The 15,866-nt window shown below is 40.1% G+C and overlaps 1 protein-coding gene across 3 annotated transcripts in view; it reads right to left on the reverse strand.

The window, feature by feature from the left end:
* Positions 1-2,753: 2,753 nt before the first annotated feature.
* LOC111147945 (inner membrane mitochondrial protein) overlaps positions 2,754-15,866 on the reverse strand; it is a 42,518-nt gene continuing 29,405 nt past the window's right edge. For all 3 annotated transcript variants that reach the window (XM_022504204.1, XM_022504203.1, XM_022504202.1), the window contains exons 8-15: positions 14,842-14,945; positions 13,458-13,593; positions 12,258-12,387; positions 10,177-10,191; positions 8,632-8,855; positions 6,002-6,133; positions 4,891-5,020; positions 2,754-3,696 (exon numbers count right to left, since the gene is read on the reverse strand). In XM_022504204.1, the coding sequence (XP_022359912.1) occupies positions 3,083-3,696; positions 4,891-5,020; positions 6,002-6,133; positions 8,632-8,855; positions 10,177-10,191; positions 12,258-12,387; positions 13,458-13,593; positions 14,842-14,945 (1,485 nt within the window). In that variant the 3' untranslated portion in view covers positions 2,754-3,082. The remainder of the gene's footprint in view (positions 3,697-4,890; positions 5,021-6,001; positions 6,134-8,631; positions 8,856-10,176; positions 10,192-12,257; positions 12,388-13,457; positions 13,594-14,841; positions 14,946-15,866) is intronic.

A 15,866-nucleotide genomic window follows, 5' to 3' on the forward strand; every position in this document is an offset into this window, starting at 1 on the left:
AAAGTATTTGATTTGGTTAACAAAAGGCAATGTACTAATGGAAGGACAGAAATGTAAGGTATATAGGGTCTGGGCAGTGAAGGAACATCCAACCTGGCCCAGTAAGGAGCCTAACCTGTCAAAATGCTGTCCATCCAATCCGCACAGCCGTGAACTGAGAGAATTCAGGACTGGAGATCAAGCCCAGGAACAGTTTACAGAGCTTGGCAGGATTTCAGAGTCTTAAAAACTAAGAGTGTCCAAGAGGAATAAAGGTTATGAGAATTTATTCCCAGGGAAACCTAAACTTTGCCACCAATACCAGTGGAATTTGTTCCTACAACAGTGGCACCTCTGCTGGCTCTTGCCTCTTAGTCCCTCTAGAAACCCTCTTCCTGAAAACCCCAGGGCAGTGTCCCTACTGCTAGCATGAACTAACAAGTCAGTGAAACCACATGACCTCCCCACGTTTTGGAAAGGGGCAGAGTGGCCGGTTACCCTCCTCCTCTTCGACCATCTCTTCCTTTTGATACTTTCCTGCTAACCTCAGGGTCCCTAAATGCATCAGGGGGAAGGAAACAGGGAACAGGAGGACATGGGTAGAAAGGGGTTCAGCTTTGCACTGGACCTGATGAAGAGTGATTTGCCTGATAATCCTTTTTATTTCCCATTCATGTTAGATTATCTGTTCTTCTGCATTGAGTTCAAGCAAGTTACTTTAAAACTGGTGGGACAACTCATGTGGGACTTGGAGACTGCTTCTATCCAGAACCTGTTAAGAAAGAGCAGAGGATTTAAATTAATACTAAGGAATAGACTATATGCCTTAAAAAAGACTATCTAAAACTGCATTTTAGTTACATTATTGATTTTGAAACATTAAAGCAAAGATCGGAGTTTTAATGTATCTGGAGACATGAATTTAAAATGCTGAGGAACACTTCCTACAGCACTCAAGAGGGAGGCAGTAAGGTAACCCAATTTAAGGCTCAAATAGATTGAGACAATGAAAGCAAGACAGAAATAATGATTTGCTTCACACGATCATGTCAGAAGTGGCAGAGATGTAACTTACCACCTATAGTTGAAGTAAAAACCTGCTGGAGTGAAGCTGCCTGCCTCTAACGGTCCAGAGTTACAGCCATCTTCCCCCAAACTTGCCCTTCTGGGTTCCACCTTGCCCTCAAGGACAACTGAGAACCCAACTAAAGGCCCTTTTTACTTGAGGGTTGCTGCGTAACATCTCAGGAAGATGGGAGTCTCGCTACGCATAAGGAGAGAGAACCAAAGCCTGAGCGAGCATCCCCTTTCAACCTCACCCCGTTTTCCCACAGGCAGCAGGTGTAAGGAGGTTAATGGAACTACTAAAACTTGAAGGCCAGTGGTCTTCGTTATTTTGAATGACTGAGCTAAAATAAACCATTCAGTATTGCTTCTTACGAGCTCAGAGAATCACATCTGATGAGAGTTATTTCCCAGCTCCTAGAGAAATTTAGATTTCCTCATAACTGGTAATATTTTACATGCTACATAAGTAGAACAAATCACATGCACCTTTACCATGACAAACAGGTAAGCAGCTTTGCGAGTTAATGTATTTTGTAGTTCCATGCCATTCCAAAGGGAAGAAAGGCTGAATTTAGAACAGCCTCATTATCTTCTGGTAAAAATAGCCCACTCTAACTGCAGAAATTAAGGGCATTACACAAATCATGTGTCCTATCAGAGACACTGTATATATTTTGTTGACTTAAGAATCTACTTAGGAAGAACATAAGGAATATTAGCAATATCAACCAAGGCCAAAACAGGACCAAAAGATCTCCACATCAAAGGTCAAGTGCCATGCAAACTCAATATAACAATCCAAATTCAGGGTCTGTCTGGCACACACCTGCAGAAATATAAAACAGAATTCCTCTCTCCTTTAGGATTTGCAGTTACTTTGCTCAGATAAAAGTGCCTCCTCAGTCTCTTTGTGAACACATAAACTTCAACAAAAATTAAAATTACTAAAAAAATTTTTTGACACTATTTTCATGGAATTAAAAAAAAAGAAAGAATTTGTTAATGTTTACCCAATATGGCAGTTGTCCTAACCTTCAGAGACGTGAACTAAAAAAGTTCTCTGGGTTTTATGGCAATCCAGTTTAAATATGCCACAAAATTATTCAATCCCGTGAAGTTTCCAGGCTCACTATCCCCACTTCAATGAAGAGATTCAGTCCAAGTACTAGAAAGGAGCAAGGTCAATTACCCGTGTTTCAGAACCGAGAGCTGTGACCTGTTTTGAGAGCTGTTGAATTAATTCGTGCATAAGAATTTTTTTTTTTTTTTAATGAAACAGACCAGAAAACAGTACATCACAAGTAAAAAGGGGCTAGCAGTGGTTTGGAAAAACTTTTATGTATGCACACAGGTGTGTGTATATATAGGGTCCCAATGTAAAATAAAAAATTTTCCTGTGGTAGTAACTTTAAAAGTCTCAGATGGATACTATTTCTAGTGCCTTTTAATCACTAGAAATGCTTTATCTCCCATTATAAATATTATGACATTGTGCCTTGTACATCATTCTTGAGTTTGACCCACAGGGATCAGTTCACCAGAACCCTCAAAGCCAAAAACGGACCTTGCACTTTTGGAACCCAATTCATGACCAGGAAACTCAGTGCCCAGGACTTCCTACTTCTGCTGTTGCCACTTGTCAAGGAAATTGTCTACGCATACAATGAACTAGAAATGGTACTTTTTGAAAAGGGATAAGCTACTCATTTTTCATCTTTTTGTTTTATTCAGTTTGCTCCAAGGGCAGAATCAGTAGTCACAGGGAACACAAACATTATTTTGACTGGCTCACGAGCCTGATCAGTAAAACCTGAAAAACAGAAAATGTTACACAAGTTGCAAAGAAAATACTCCCGGAGTTCACTGACATGATAGCAAGTGGAAATAATGTAAATGCAACAGGTGTTAACATTTAGAACAGTACTTGTAACCTGCTCCTTTCTAGACAATTCTGGGACCCTGTTGCAAACCCTTCATGTATCACTGCTGATTCCCTTTCACATAAAATACGACTTTACAAAACTCTTCCTAGACCTTACTCTTGCTGTACTTGAGTGGTTCCTATTCCTACGGCGCTGGCGTATGCTGTCAGGATGTCCACTATCTGTTTAGTTTCTAGGGTCATTCGGGCTTCCTTCAGCCAGTCCTGTGCCACTCGTCTGGACTCCCCCTTCAGCTGATTGACAAACTTGGCTGCCAGCTCCAGATCACCATGCTCAATGCAATAGGAGGCATAGGACAGTAATTTGAAAGTGTTTATATCCTCAGGGCTGAGCTCCGCGGGTGGCTTCAGTTGCTGAGGCGGGAATAAGAGCAAGGACTGCAGGTAGGAGAGGAAGTACTGGTATAAGCTATTTCTGGTTTCATCAATCATCGCTACCCTTCGGGCCAGTTTTTGAACAGCATAGAAACGGGCTCTAAGGGTCTCTTCACTGTACACCCCACGGGTCAGGGACTCTGGAGGGATAGCTGCGGTTAAAGCTTGGGCAAATTCACTATCGCCACAGTTGACTCTGATGGCCTCGACCGCACTACCCAGCGGCACGGTAGGCAGGTCTGCAGACGCAGTCTTCATGCTGTACTTGAGTGCCTCCACCGACAGCCAGAGCTGGTGGGCTTTTCGGGCCTCCTCTTCAGCCACTGCATGACCTATCAAGGGGAAAAAAGGCAAAGAAAAACATTTTTCTCTCCATTTGACTACATGTCCTCCTCAATACCTCCAGAGATCTGATGTACCCTACACCCCTAACAGGCTAAAGCCACATGTGTGAACAACGGGGCCAGAGAGAGCCTCTTCCAACCTCACCTACCACCATTTCTGGTGTGTTCTTTCCTAGAAAGCTGGCCTCTTCATGAGGGAACACTACAAGCCTAACTTGAGCACTCTTTTTCTTTTTAAAGAGAGAGAGCAGGGGAGGGGCAGAGGGAGGGACAGAATCGTGAGCTGGCTCCACGCCTGATGCAGGGCTCGATCTCATGAATGAGATCATGACCTGAGCAGAGATCAAGAGCCAGACACTCCACTGACTGAGCTACCCAGGTGCCCCAATAAGGCCTTGTTTTTAGTAAAACCATGGAGAAAACTGAAAGGATGTATGTGTACAAGCACAACTGAGTCTCTTTTCCTGTGACATCTAGGACAATACATGGTATCTAATTCAGATATTTATTTTAGAATGTTTGAGAAACATACTTAAACTAGGCTAAGACTTACGTTAATGCCATCAGAAACTTCCTGCAAAGGAAGACTTCAAGTAAACATAATGGACTACTGGATCTTAAATTTCATGAGTAGTTTATTTTTATACTTATCTGACAAAGATGGCTCTCTAACACCCTCCAAAAAACTCATTTTATCAACATCCTATCAGGACATTTCCCTTTCAATGTGGCATATGGAAGCCTCAGAGTAACTACTGTCCATTTGGTCAGTGGAATCAGCAAATCACCACTTCCAAAACAGGACTGGAGACAGGTCAGCAGAGCCAGAGGGAGAGCATGGGGATACACTGGCCTTCTGCTCCTCGCAGGACACATAAGACATAACCAAAGTGTGCTGGGTAACCTGCCTTGTAAATGGTGATCTCCATTCTATGATATACCGAGTAAAACTTCAAGTATTTAGATTTAATTTTTAGATTCTTTTTAATTTCCTCTCACAAACTCTCTATGTTCCAAACTTCTCAAATCTGGGCTAATTTTCATAGAAATGAATAAAATTTAATAGCACGACTTCAGCATCGTTATACCCTAATGCTGATGGATGTATCTCATTATCCTGCTACCAAAAAATTATCCTAAGAAGTTGGACTGAATAAAATTGTAAGAGGCCCATGAGCTCACTCTGAACAGCCTGTTCGATTCCTCTCAGTCTGGCATAGGCAGTGTTTATATCCAGAGTAAAGTTGTCAACTTGCTCTTGACTAAGCCGACGAAACTGTAACTCTTGCTCTGCCAGTTTCTCAGACAGGTCCTGAAATAAAACATAAACAGTGTCCGGAAAAGAGTGGTGCTACTTCAGTGCATGGCATTTATTAGGACACTAGTCTTCTAGCAACTGCCATCTCCACAAGCAAGAGTGCCTTTAAAATCTCCAAACATTTGTCAGGAAAACTCCTCCATTATGTGTAAGGTTTCGAAAATTTCCTAAAACTCATAGCAGATGTGATTTTCTACAAATTTACTGATAGAACCTAGTATTAGAGGAAGCAGATCAGGAGGAGAACTCAAACTATTACAAAAGGAGAAAGTGCCACCTGAGAAAATAAAATAACGTACTACCACCCCAACATAGTAAACTGTATTCAATATTCCTGACTCAAGAGCTTATATACTCATTCTTTTCTCAGAAAAATACCCATTAAATAAATTTAAAGTAAAATACCTTTTCATATTGGCATAAATTTCAATTTTCTGGAAGATCTCCTTATGTGGAAAACCTCATTCTCTTCTTGTGAGACAAAATAAGTTAATATATTATAAATGGCTTGCTGAATAGACACAAGTTATGATTAAAGATACCTGTCTAGCTGTGATTTCCAAACCTAACCTCTCTGGGAAGTTTCCTCAGATATAAAAATCTGAGCACTACCACATAATCCGTAGGAGTTTGTGGAGAGAAAGCAGAAGTTACACATGTCAAGCACCATCTGCATTCTTGAAACCCCTGTACCAACCCTCCCTAAAGATTTGAAGGCTTCAAGTAACTAGGACACAGATAAAAACACATGTGAGAAATAACACACAGGTACATCTTTCTGTGAAAAACAGCAGTGCTACAAATACACAAACGCGCCAGTGTGCCAAGGCTGAGTGCCATTAGCAATCTTTCCTCACTCTTCCATACCCTTGGGGGCAATGACATCCAGAACACATGAAAAGGAAAGGACAGACTGTTCATGTAAAGGGGAAAAGGAGGCTGAAGGGCAGCTGATGCTCTCTCGCAGGTCCTCACCTGTTCAAATTCATATTTCAGTTCCTGCTCCTGTACCCTAAGGACATCGCGTAAGTGATCAGTGTGGGCAGCAGCCTGTCGGCGAAGCTGGGTTCTCATTTCATTCTCCATGGCATCTCTGACTTCCTCTACCTGTGAAACCACAGGAATGATCACATTTGCTTTCAGAAAAAGAGAAAGAAAAGAGAAAGGATGACAGCAGCTTCTGTATCCTGAGCTGCTCCGATGTGCCGCGCATGTGGACATGGTCCCGACCTCTCTGACATCCATCAGAAAGCTGAATGTTGGAAAGTGACTCGAAAACAAGGTCACACAGCTATGGCAAAAATCAGACCTCAAATGGGGTCTCCCTGGCCCCATTTCTGTTTCTCCCTATCACCAGGCTGCATCTAACACAAGGCCAACACTGTCATTTCCTGAATGACACACTCCTATGACAATTAACAAATTCCAACTCATGGAAAGAAATAACTACAAAGACTTGGGATCAAACACAGCTTCACCACAGCCATCTGTGTAACCTATGAATAATAAATAATGCCTATTGTAAAGAACTATTAAGAAAATCAATAAATATTTGGCAGTTACTTTACATAATTTCTTCTAAACAAAGAAAACTACTCTGAAACTGCTTACTTTACTATGAATTTAGATTCACAACACAGCCCAGATCTAATCAAAAATATGAAAAGCCTATCACAACTCACCTAATAATTGTCCATTAGATAATTACAAATTATTTAATACTAATTACCTGGAATTCATAACCTACTCTTTCTCAGAATAGAAGTAATGAATAAACCCATTCAGTCAGTACATACACATTTATAAACTGCCAATCCTGGGCTTGGCAGTGCCTACTATATGCTTGGATACAGCGGTGCTGGAGGCACACTAACTTTTTGTTCTCATATAATGTACAATATAGGGATCAGACAGTAAGTAGATAAACTGGACATCTCAGATTGTGATACTTACTTTTAGAAAATAAGTAAGGCAGTATGAGGGAAAGGAAGACTGAATCTACACTGTAAGAACAGGAAAAGTCTTGCTGTTCTAGAAGGTAACATCCAAGCTTAGAACTAAGGTTTAAAGAGAGGAAGTGTAACAAGGTATAAGGCAGAGCAAACAGTCTAGGGCAGAGTAAGTAGTGAAGGTACAAGACCAAACAAAAAAACCAGGGCACCTGGAAAATACAGGCAATAAGGGAAGTAAGGGAAGTCTGGCTCAGAGCAAACAGGAACGAGAGGCCTTTTTGGTATGGGATAAGAATTTGGATTTTTTTTTTTTTATTAAAAGCAGTGGGCTGTCAGTGCAAGGTTTTCAGCAGCCTAGCATCTGATCTGAATGGGTTTTAGAAGAACCAACTGCCATGTAAATGGACACAGAAAGATGGGTATGAAAACAGAACCTGCGGGCTCCTGGGTGGCACAGTCAATTGAATGGCTGACTCTTGGTTTCGGCTCACATCATGATCTTAGGGGTCTTGGAGTCAAGACCCGCCAGGGGCTCTGCACTTAGCAGACAGTCGGCTTGAGGATTCTCTCTCACCCTCTCCGCCCCCCAAGCTTGTACTCCCCCCACCAAAAAATAAATCTATTTTTTTAAAAAGGTGGGGGGGGGACTGTTATGGGAAGGGAAACTGTTACAATGATAATCTAGACTTAGAGAAGGGGGACAAAGTTGGGCTTTACTTTGGATGCAGAACTGGATATGTCGATGGACGGGTGTGAGAGTTGACAGAGGAATAACTAAGCATGTTTCTGGCTTGAGCAACTGGGGATGGAGATTTAGAAAGAAACAAGCTGAGGGGCTGGGAGACAGGATGGGGAGAGTCAAGAAATTTGCTTTGAATAAACTGAGTTTGAAACAACTGAGTTTGAGTTTCAAACAACTACTGAGAAGCCAGGTAGAGACATCAAGTCAGCTGCTAGATAGGAGGAATCTGAAGGTGAGGCAGAGGCCAGAACTAGCAACATAAATGTCCCCGTGACAGACAGGATTTAACCTTCTCAGTCCCAGGTCTAGATAAGAGCACCTGGAGACAGTTTATATGGATAAAAGGTTTCAGAACCACGGCCAGTACATGCTCCTATTTGGGAGGCGGAACCAAGAAGGGGCAAAGGAGTGGCCAGCAAGGTGGGAGACAGGCCAGGAGAGTGTGGCAGCTAGCGAAAAAAGAACTTCCTGGCGGAGGGAGTGCTCACGAAGGGAGGTAAGTACTCAGGTGCCCAAATCAACCCGGAGACACCTATTTAATACATGACGTGCACTGACACAAGACTAAAAGGAGAGATCTCATCCATTCTTAACCAAAACACTGGCGGAGAAAAAAGACACTCAATCCAACATCTTTCAGGACTGCTTTAGGGGACAGAGGCTCCACCTGGAAGATAAAGTAGATAATCCCGAATACCAAGGGCTTGTCACTTCCTTTCACTTCAGCATCTGCTCAGTATAAAGGAACTCCATTATAACAATCCTTCCCTAGAAGCTCTGACTAGAACAAGGGCCAATTCAATGGTAGGTCAGCACGATTTACATCTAATATTTTAAAGACAGTAACTGTTGATTATTATCTCTAGAAGCAGCTATTCAAGTGTTCACGTTCAATTTCTCATTTCCTCTACCTTTCTGTCCTGTTCAGCCTGTATCTCACTTCTGTGATGTTCTAATGCTTTTGCCACTGCAGAGTCAAATGCGCGCTTTTCTTCTAGCTTTTGTTTTTCCAAGGCTAGTGCGATGTGCTGCTTCTCCGTGGCTTTCTGTTCTGCCAGCTCTCTGTTCAGCTGGTCAATGCGGCGATGTGCATGAGCAATCAGAGAGTTCAGGTCTTCAGTAGTCAACTTGTCAGCTAAACAGAAAATGACAGAGATGTTAATGACTGCACCAAAACTAAACATCTACAACATACCCGCTTCAAGTGACAGTAATTTAATTTTAACAGCAGTAAAGAAAGCAAAGGGTAGCTAACCCTTTGAAGCAGATTTAGATTCTCCATTGCCCTCAAAAATTCACAGCCTGTGTCCAACTAAGACATGTTCAATCCCAAGCGAAGTAATTTAGGCAGGCCTTCAAGTATATTATCAGTTCTTTTCCAGCAACTCAAATTAGGACTTCCCGTCTGAACTAAATATAAACAGACTTTATAATTTACCCTAATTTTGCCTCTAAAAACAGTTATTTATACACACTTCTATATTTTCGCTCATGCATCACTGTGATTAGTCGTAACAGGCATTCTAATATTCTTTACTGTTAATCTCAAATTCAGATTCTCTGACTTTTCTCTTACTTGTAAGAGTATTTATACCTTTTCTTAAACAGATGGCGTTACCCAGGACAATGACCTGCAACCAGAACTGCCCATAAGAATCACTTGTCAAGCTTTTTAAAATACACATGCCCAAAGATTCTAACTTAGGCTTATGCATGTATTTTGTTTTCAAATCTCACATTCCAAAAGTATTCTGATACATTTATGTAGGTTAAGAATTAGAGCTTTAATAGCAAAATCCAGAGTGTAGGAAATACTACATGATGAATGACTCAATTCCACAGTATAAGAACTGAGAAGCAAAAAATAAAGTGGGGATAAGAAACTTACTGATCAAATTCAACACACGTAGCTCTTTTGGATACTGATTCAAATAAAACTAAAAAACTCATTCTATAAAATGATTGGGGTTAACTGAACACCAAACAGACATGTGATGATATTAAGGAATTACTGTTTTAGGTGTGATAATGGTACAGTGATTATTTTTTTTAAAATATGGAAATTATTTGTAACTGAAAAGAATATATGATATTTGGGATCTGATTCCACAGAAGCTGGGAAATAAATGACAAAAGCCATGTGTTGATAATTACTAAAGTTGGGTGACGAATCTATGAGCTCTCCCACTTGTTACTGGAATTTTACATAACAAAAGCTTTAAAATACATATAGATATCGATCTACCTATCTACAGATTTCCAATCACTTGGTGAAACATTTTTGTTCCTGAGAGCACATGGATGCCCAAAATATCGAAATCAGATTTATCACATGCAACATAGTTCTGTTACAAATTATTCAGATACTTTAATAAAAGAACCATAGACAAAAAGACTTCAGTATTTTAAGACACAAAACAAAAGCCTCTAAGTTTAAAACACACAAAATTACTCACCTAGGTCAGAAATACCTACAAAGGAAAAGAAGAAAGGTTTGAAAAAAAGAACTTACATATTCCAGTTATTAATCATTAAATACAAATATCCAAAAAGAAATAGGGAACCAGAAACCAGTAACAGAAAAAGCATACTTAAGTATTAAAAAGCAAAACAATTAATTTCCTAAAACATAAAAGGACATAGAACAATATAAATCCAGGTAAATTCTAGCATTTTACAAAATAAGAGACTCATTCATATTAAAAGTAGCTTTGGGGGCGCCTGGGTGGCTCAGTGGGTTAAAGCCTCTGCCTTCGGCTCAGGTCATGATCTCAGGGTCCTGGGATCAAGGCCCACGGTGGGCTCTCTGCTCAGCAGGGAGCCTGCTTCCTCCTCTCTCTGCCTACTTGTGATCTCTCTCTCTCTCTCTGTCAAATAAATAAATAAAATCCTTAAAAAAAAAAAAAAAGTAGCTTTGGTTTTCAGGGACTCATCTGTATTTTTGCTAAAGCAATCAACTTAGTTTTTACACAGAAACTATCATTCTCATTTACTCCCCAGCCCTCCATTTACATTGGTTCATCGCGTATTTCACTAAGCCCCAGTCTGGACTCTGTTCTCAGTACAGGCCTCTCCAGACATTTCAAATACTTAAGAAATCAATATTCTGTCACAGGCACCACCTTGATGACACAGTGACAGGAGAGGGAACCACAGCCAGTCTCCGCCTCTCAGCGTGAGCTTAACATCATGGGCATGACCCTTAAATTCAAAGACAGGTATTTTTCACCCAAAATGGCTCTAGAAGTCAACTGTGTAATCTGGTATTAGACACCCCCCACCCAAAAAACAACCCAAAAACCAAAAAACAGGAACCTGTTCCAGTGTTGCAGGAAAAATTGGCAAGATGAAGAAAATGAGATGTCAGTCTCAACAAAGCACACAGATGAGACTTTCTACTAATCTATAGCAATAAAGGAACTGTCCCCTGGAAAAAAGACAATCTACAACCTGCACTTCGTTTTCCCATCCTGGCAACATCTCCCTATGCTCCCCCTAAAGGTTCCTCCTCCCTCCTCCCAACTGTGCTAACCACTAGCTCTAAATATGGTGTTTACCATTCATCTTGTTAGATTTTATATACATATGCATCCTAAAATGGCACATTGTTTTTCATGTTCTTAACCTTCATGTAAGTGGTACCCTACTCTTTGTATTCTTTCACAACTTTTTTTCTTAACATTTATGTTTGAGAGCCATAGTTTTAGTTCATTCACTTATACTGCCACATGGGAGGCGCATTTAGCTCTAGATTTTTCTGCTCTTAAAATACAGGACTGCTATGAATATTTTAGGAGTCTCCTTGAGCACCCATGTATCTTCTTAAGCACATACCGAGGAGCTGACCAGTTGGATCAGCTAGTACATACATTCTGACATAGGCTCAGAGAGGCCTAAAACACCAGTTCAGTTCCTACCTTACATTCAGCTTCTAACAGACAGTAGCATGTATTTTGAATTTGTTGAGACTGGTAATTTATGTGACTATTAGTACTCTCAGAGCACTTCAGGAAGAAATAACAATCCTCTGCAGTTACACTGTATAAAACATGGTTAAAGTTCCCTGCAGTCTGAGCTATCTGCAAGTTGATAGTCATACAGATGATTTCTTTCTCACCAAATGAGTTTTCAACCATAATGTCATCAGACCAGTCCTGAGGCGTGCCTCAATTTATTACAAATATTTTTAAAGTACCAAAGGCTTTGCATAATTTTACATATATATACAATATTCTAATAGATTTAAGATTTAAATGTCACTTTGAATTACTTGGATTCTAATTATTTTTTCCTAGTAGCAGAGATCTGAATAGAACCATTGGTTCTGGAATCAAACACTGGCTGGAACTAAACCATGGGAGCACTGTCACCTATTATGGCTATGACAAATAAAATGTGGAAAACACTGTACTGTCAACAAATTGAGATAAGCATACCAGAGGGGTTTGGATTAGATGAATGGGGTTGAAGCAAGTTTAGCTGAACAGTTTTTAAAACACAAAAACAGGAAAAGTACCAACACTTCAGTTGTACTTACTCATGCCTTTCCATCCTGGCAAGACTTCTGGAGTAATACTGTCCAGTTCTCGTTTAAAGTCTTCCTGGGCTTGGACCACCAGCTCATGATACTGAGATACGACCTTAGCCTCAGACTGAGCTGCTTTGACCTGAACAAATACAAGGGGTATGGGTTAAAGTGAACAGAAATTATCATTATCATCCCAAAAAAGGGAGGCATTATAGTCATGTATTTATATGTTGGCTGAGAATATATAAATAATATACAGAGAGAAAGCTAAAGCTCAGAAAAAGGAACATAAGCCCTGTAATGCAGACAAGCCCTTTACCATCTTTTTTTTTTAAAGATTTTATTTATTTATTTGACAGAGAGAGAGATCACAAGTAGGCAGAGAGGAAGGCAGAGAGAGGAGGAAGCAGGCTCCCTGCTGAGCAGAGAGCCCGATGTGGGACTCGATTCCAGGACCCTGAGATCATGACCTGAGCCAAAGGCAGAGGCTTAACCCACTGAGTCACCCAGGTGCCCCAAGCCCTTTACCATCTTACTATGCCCCGTCCCTCTTTCTCTGGTCACAGGAAACTACCCACGTAGACTATATAAGTGCAAACAAAGAACTGCTACAAAATGAAAATTTTCATTTAATAACCATGACCAAAAATAATACCAATTTTAATAAGTATTGATAATAATGGATAATCCACTTTGTGTCCAAGATTAGTAACAACTTCTATTCTTTCCAGGGGTAAACAGAAAAAGAAAGGAATCTTATTATTTTCCCGAATTCTTCAAATTCTTTGACTAAAGAATTATATTTAAAAATCTAGGGCACCTGGGTGGCTCAGTGGGTTAAGCCACTGCCTTCGGCTCAGGTCATGATCTCGGGGTCCTGGGATCGAGTCCCGCATCGGGCTCTATGCTCAGCAGGAAGCCTGCTTCCCTCCCTCTTTCTGCCTGCCTCTCTGTCTACTTGTGATCTCTCTCTGTCAAATAAATAAATAGAATCTTTAAAAAAAAAAATCTTAAAAAAAAAAAAAAAAAAGCCTCTGCCTTCGGCTCAGGTCATGATCTCAGGGTCCTGGGGATTGAGCCCCGCATTGGGCTCTGCTAAGCAGCAAGTCTGCTTCTCCCACTCTCTTTGTGATCTCTCTCACTTTAATGGTCCCTCAAAAAAATATTTTAAAAAAATTTTAATGCTATAAAAGACCTAAGAAACATTACCTTTTGGACCACATTATCCAGATCAACTATCATGCTGTGAAGTTTCCCCTCGGCGGCACTTATATGAGATTTGGCCCCAGGAACCTCTTCTTTTTTTGCATTTTCAATTACACTTTTCATCTTCTCTAGCTCTTCTCTAGAAACCAATAAAACAAAACAATGATTTAGTATTATTCCTCATCAACTTTAGCAAAGAGCTTGATGTAAATACAGCATACAATTGTTAAGAAGCTATGAAAAAATGTAATTTGAAAAAAATTACTCAAGTGTTTTTTCACAATATATACAGACAAAGCAGCTTTCCTTACTAACTGAAAATAGCTTGGTCAGAAGCTAGATTTACTAGCATGAACCAGACAGGGAGGATGGTATACATGGAATACACAGGCTTCAGAACCAGGAAAACCTGGATTCAACTCCCAGATCCACCTCTCCTTTGTTGTTCACCCTTATATGGGTATTAGAAGAAATCAATGAGAAGTACCTGGCACAGCGACTGCCACATCCAGCGCACTGAATAAACGGCAGCTTTTGCGTGGATTATGCCGACTGCCCTTCCGCTGAGAGCGCGCTTAATACAGAAGGCAGAAGGGAGGAAGCCAAGGAGCTCACTGAGCAAATACACATGGGTCTCGAGGAGCCCTCATGATTCAGAATGTTTCACAAACTGGATGAACTGTGGCCTAGCCACCACAAAACCCAGCACTCAAGAGCCCCAACTCAAGGTTTAGTGATGTGAGCATCCATCTTAAAACTCCTAAAAGATATGCTGCCGTGAATTAGAAGACTTCTCTTTCTCTATGAATAATAAATATTTTATCAAAAATCACAGCAAAATTTTGAATGAGTGATTCCAAGTTGAGAGGCTAATGAGACCCTTTAGTCAAATGTAGGTTTCCAGCATCAGAGACTGATTTTATACTTGGCTTGCTTGATCCTAGTTTTAGCCAAATTCCAGGAATCGAGGTCAAGGTGGCATAAAACTAGACCTACTATTTACTAACTACTTTGATAGTTAAAACAAAGAGACTGTGACATACTCTCAAAATTCTGATAAAACTGCCTAAACTACAACCCTGAAAAATCTTGAAATTATGGCAGAATCTCAGTAAATCCATAGAGATACATCCCTAAAAGAAAAACTGCTTTTTATACAAGATCCTTTATATAGGTTTCTGCCAAATTTACTTTGGCCTAATTATATTTTATTCCCTCTCTCCTTTTTAAGCCTCTGTGTTCCTGATTCCGATACAAATCAAGGAGAGGTGAAGGGAGGGAAGGGTTTCTCTGCCTCACGTTTGTAAACAGGCAATACAAAGAAAACCCAGCCCAAAGAAAGCCACCAGGAGGCCCTAATTACTTGTTAAAGTCCATGAGTAATTACTTGGCTTTGAGAAGGGCATCAGCAGCCTCATCGACTGCCTTTCTGCGTTCTTTCAATGCACCCTCCACTGTGCGCCACTGAGCCGACTTCTTCTCACCTGCAATCTAAACAAAAGATTTTACTTATGTAAACATGAATTATCGCTATTACAGTCACAGGATACACTACCGTGGCTAAATTTAGAAACAAGGGCATTGAATTCAAAGGTAAAAACCTATATATGGCATTTCTTCAGAGTAGGGTCTCTTAATCTAAGGTTCATGGTTAGAACCAAGGAAGTCCATGAACCCCATCAAAAACCAATCACTAAAACTGTAAAAGACTGTGTTCTAGTGCATATAAGCATCTTCTAAGGAGAGATAATATTTTTATTAAATTCACAAAAGGAGAATATGAAGCAGAAAAGATCTGTAAGAACAGTAACTTTATGAATTGTTTATTCTTCAACGAAGCATCATTATTTAAAATTCTCTTAACTGCAGGTCTGTCTACCAAAATCAGTTTAAGGGTAAGTAGAAAGCTTATACCTCTGTACAGTCCTTACTCCTCCAAAACATTGTCCTAAAAAATGACCCTCTATAATTGGTAAAGTGAAAATCAACTACTGACAAACCCACCCCCGAATTTTGTAAGATGTTAATTTTATATATATACAAAAGTCTTCCTTGAAAATCCTTACAGAGGTCCAAGGATAAGCCATTCTGTGGAATAGACACCAGGTTTCCCTACTATCAACAGAAGTCCAACTGTTTCCAAACTGTTTCCAAACACCGCTTTGAGAAAGTAATTCTGTATCTATTTTAAGAGCCTTTGTGCATCAGCAGTTTTTTTAAAGTTGGAATCCATTTTTAACATTTCAAAACCTGTGTTCATTCATGTTTCTGATAATTTTGTAACACCAGCTAATATCCCCTAATCTAGTTAACCATTACCATAAAATGTCCTTTAGTTGTAAAATCTTGATTTCAACAGATTTCATACTATCTAATGCACATGCATTACATGCTGTGCATTCATTGGGAAGA

This window comes from Enhydra lutris, unplaced genomic scaffold (genome assembly GCF_002288905.1).
Source record: "Enhydra lutris kenyoni isolate GAN:26980312 unplaced genomic scaffold, ASM228890v2 scaffoldscaffold18, whole genome shotgun sequence".
In the NCBI taxonomy this organism is placed as follows: Eukaryota; Metazoa; Chordata; class Mammalia; order Carnivora; family Mustelidae; genus Enhydra; species Enhydra lutris.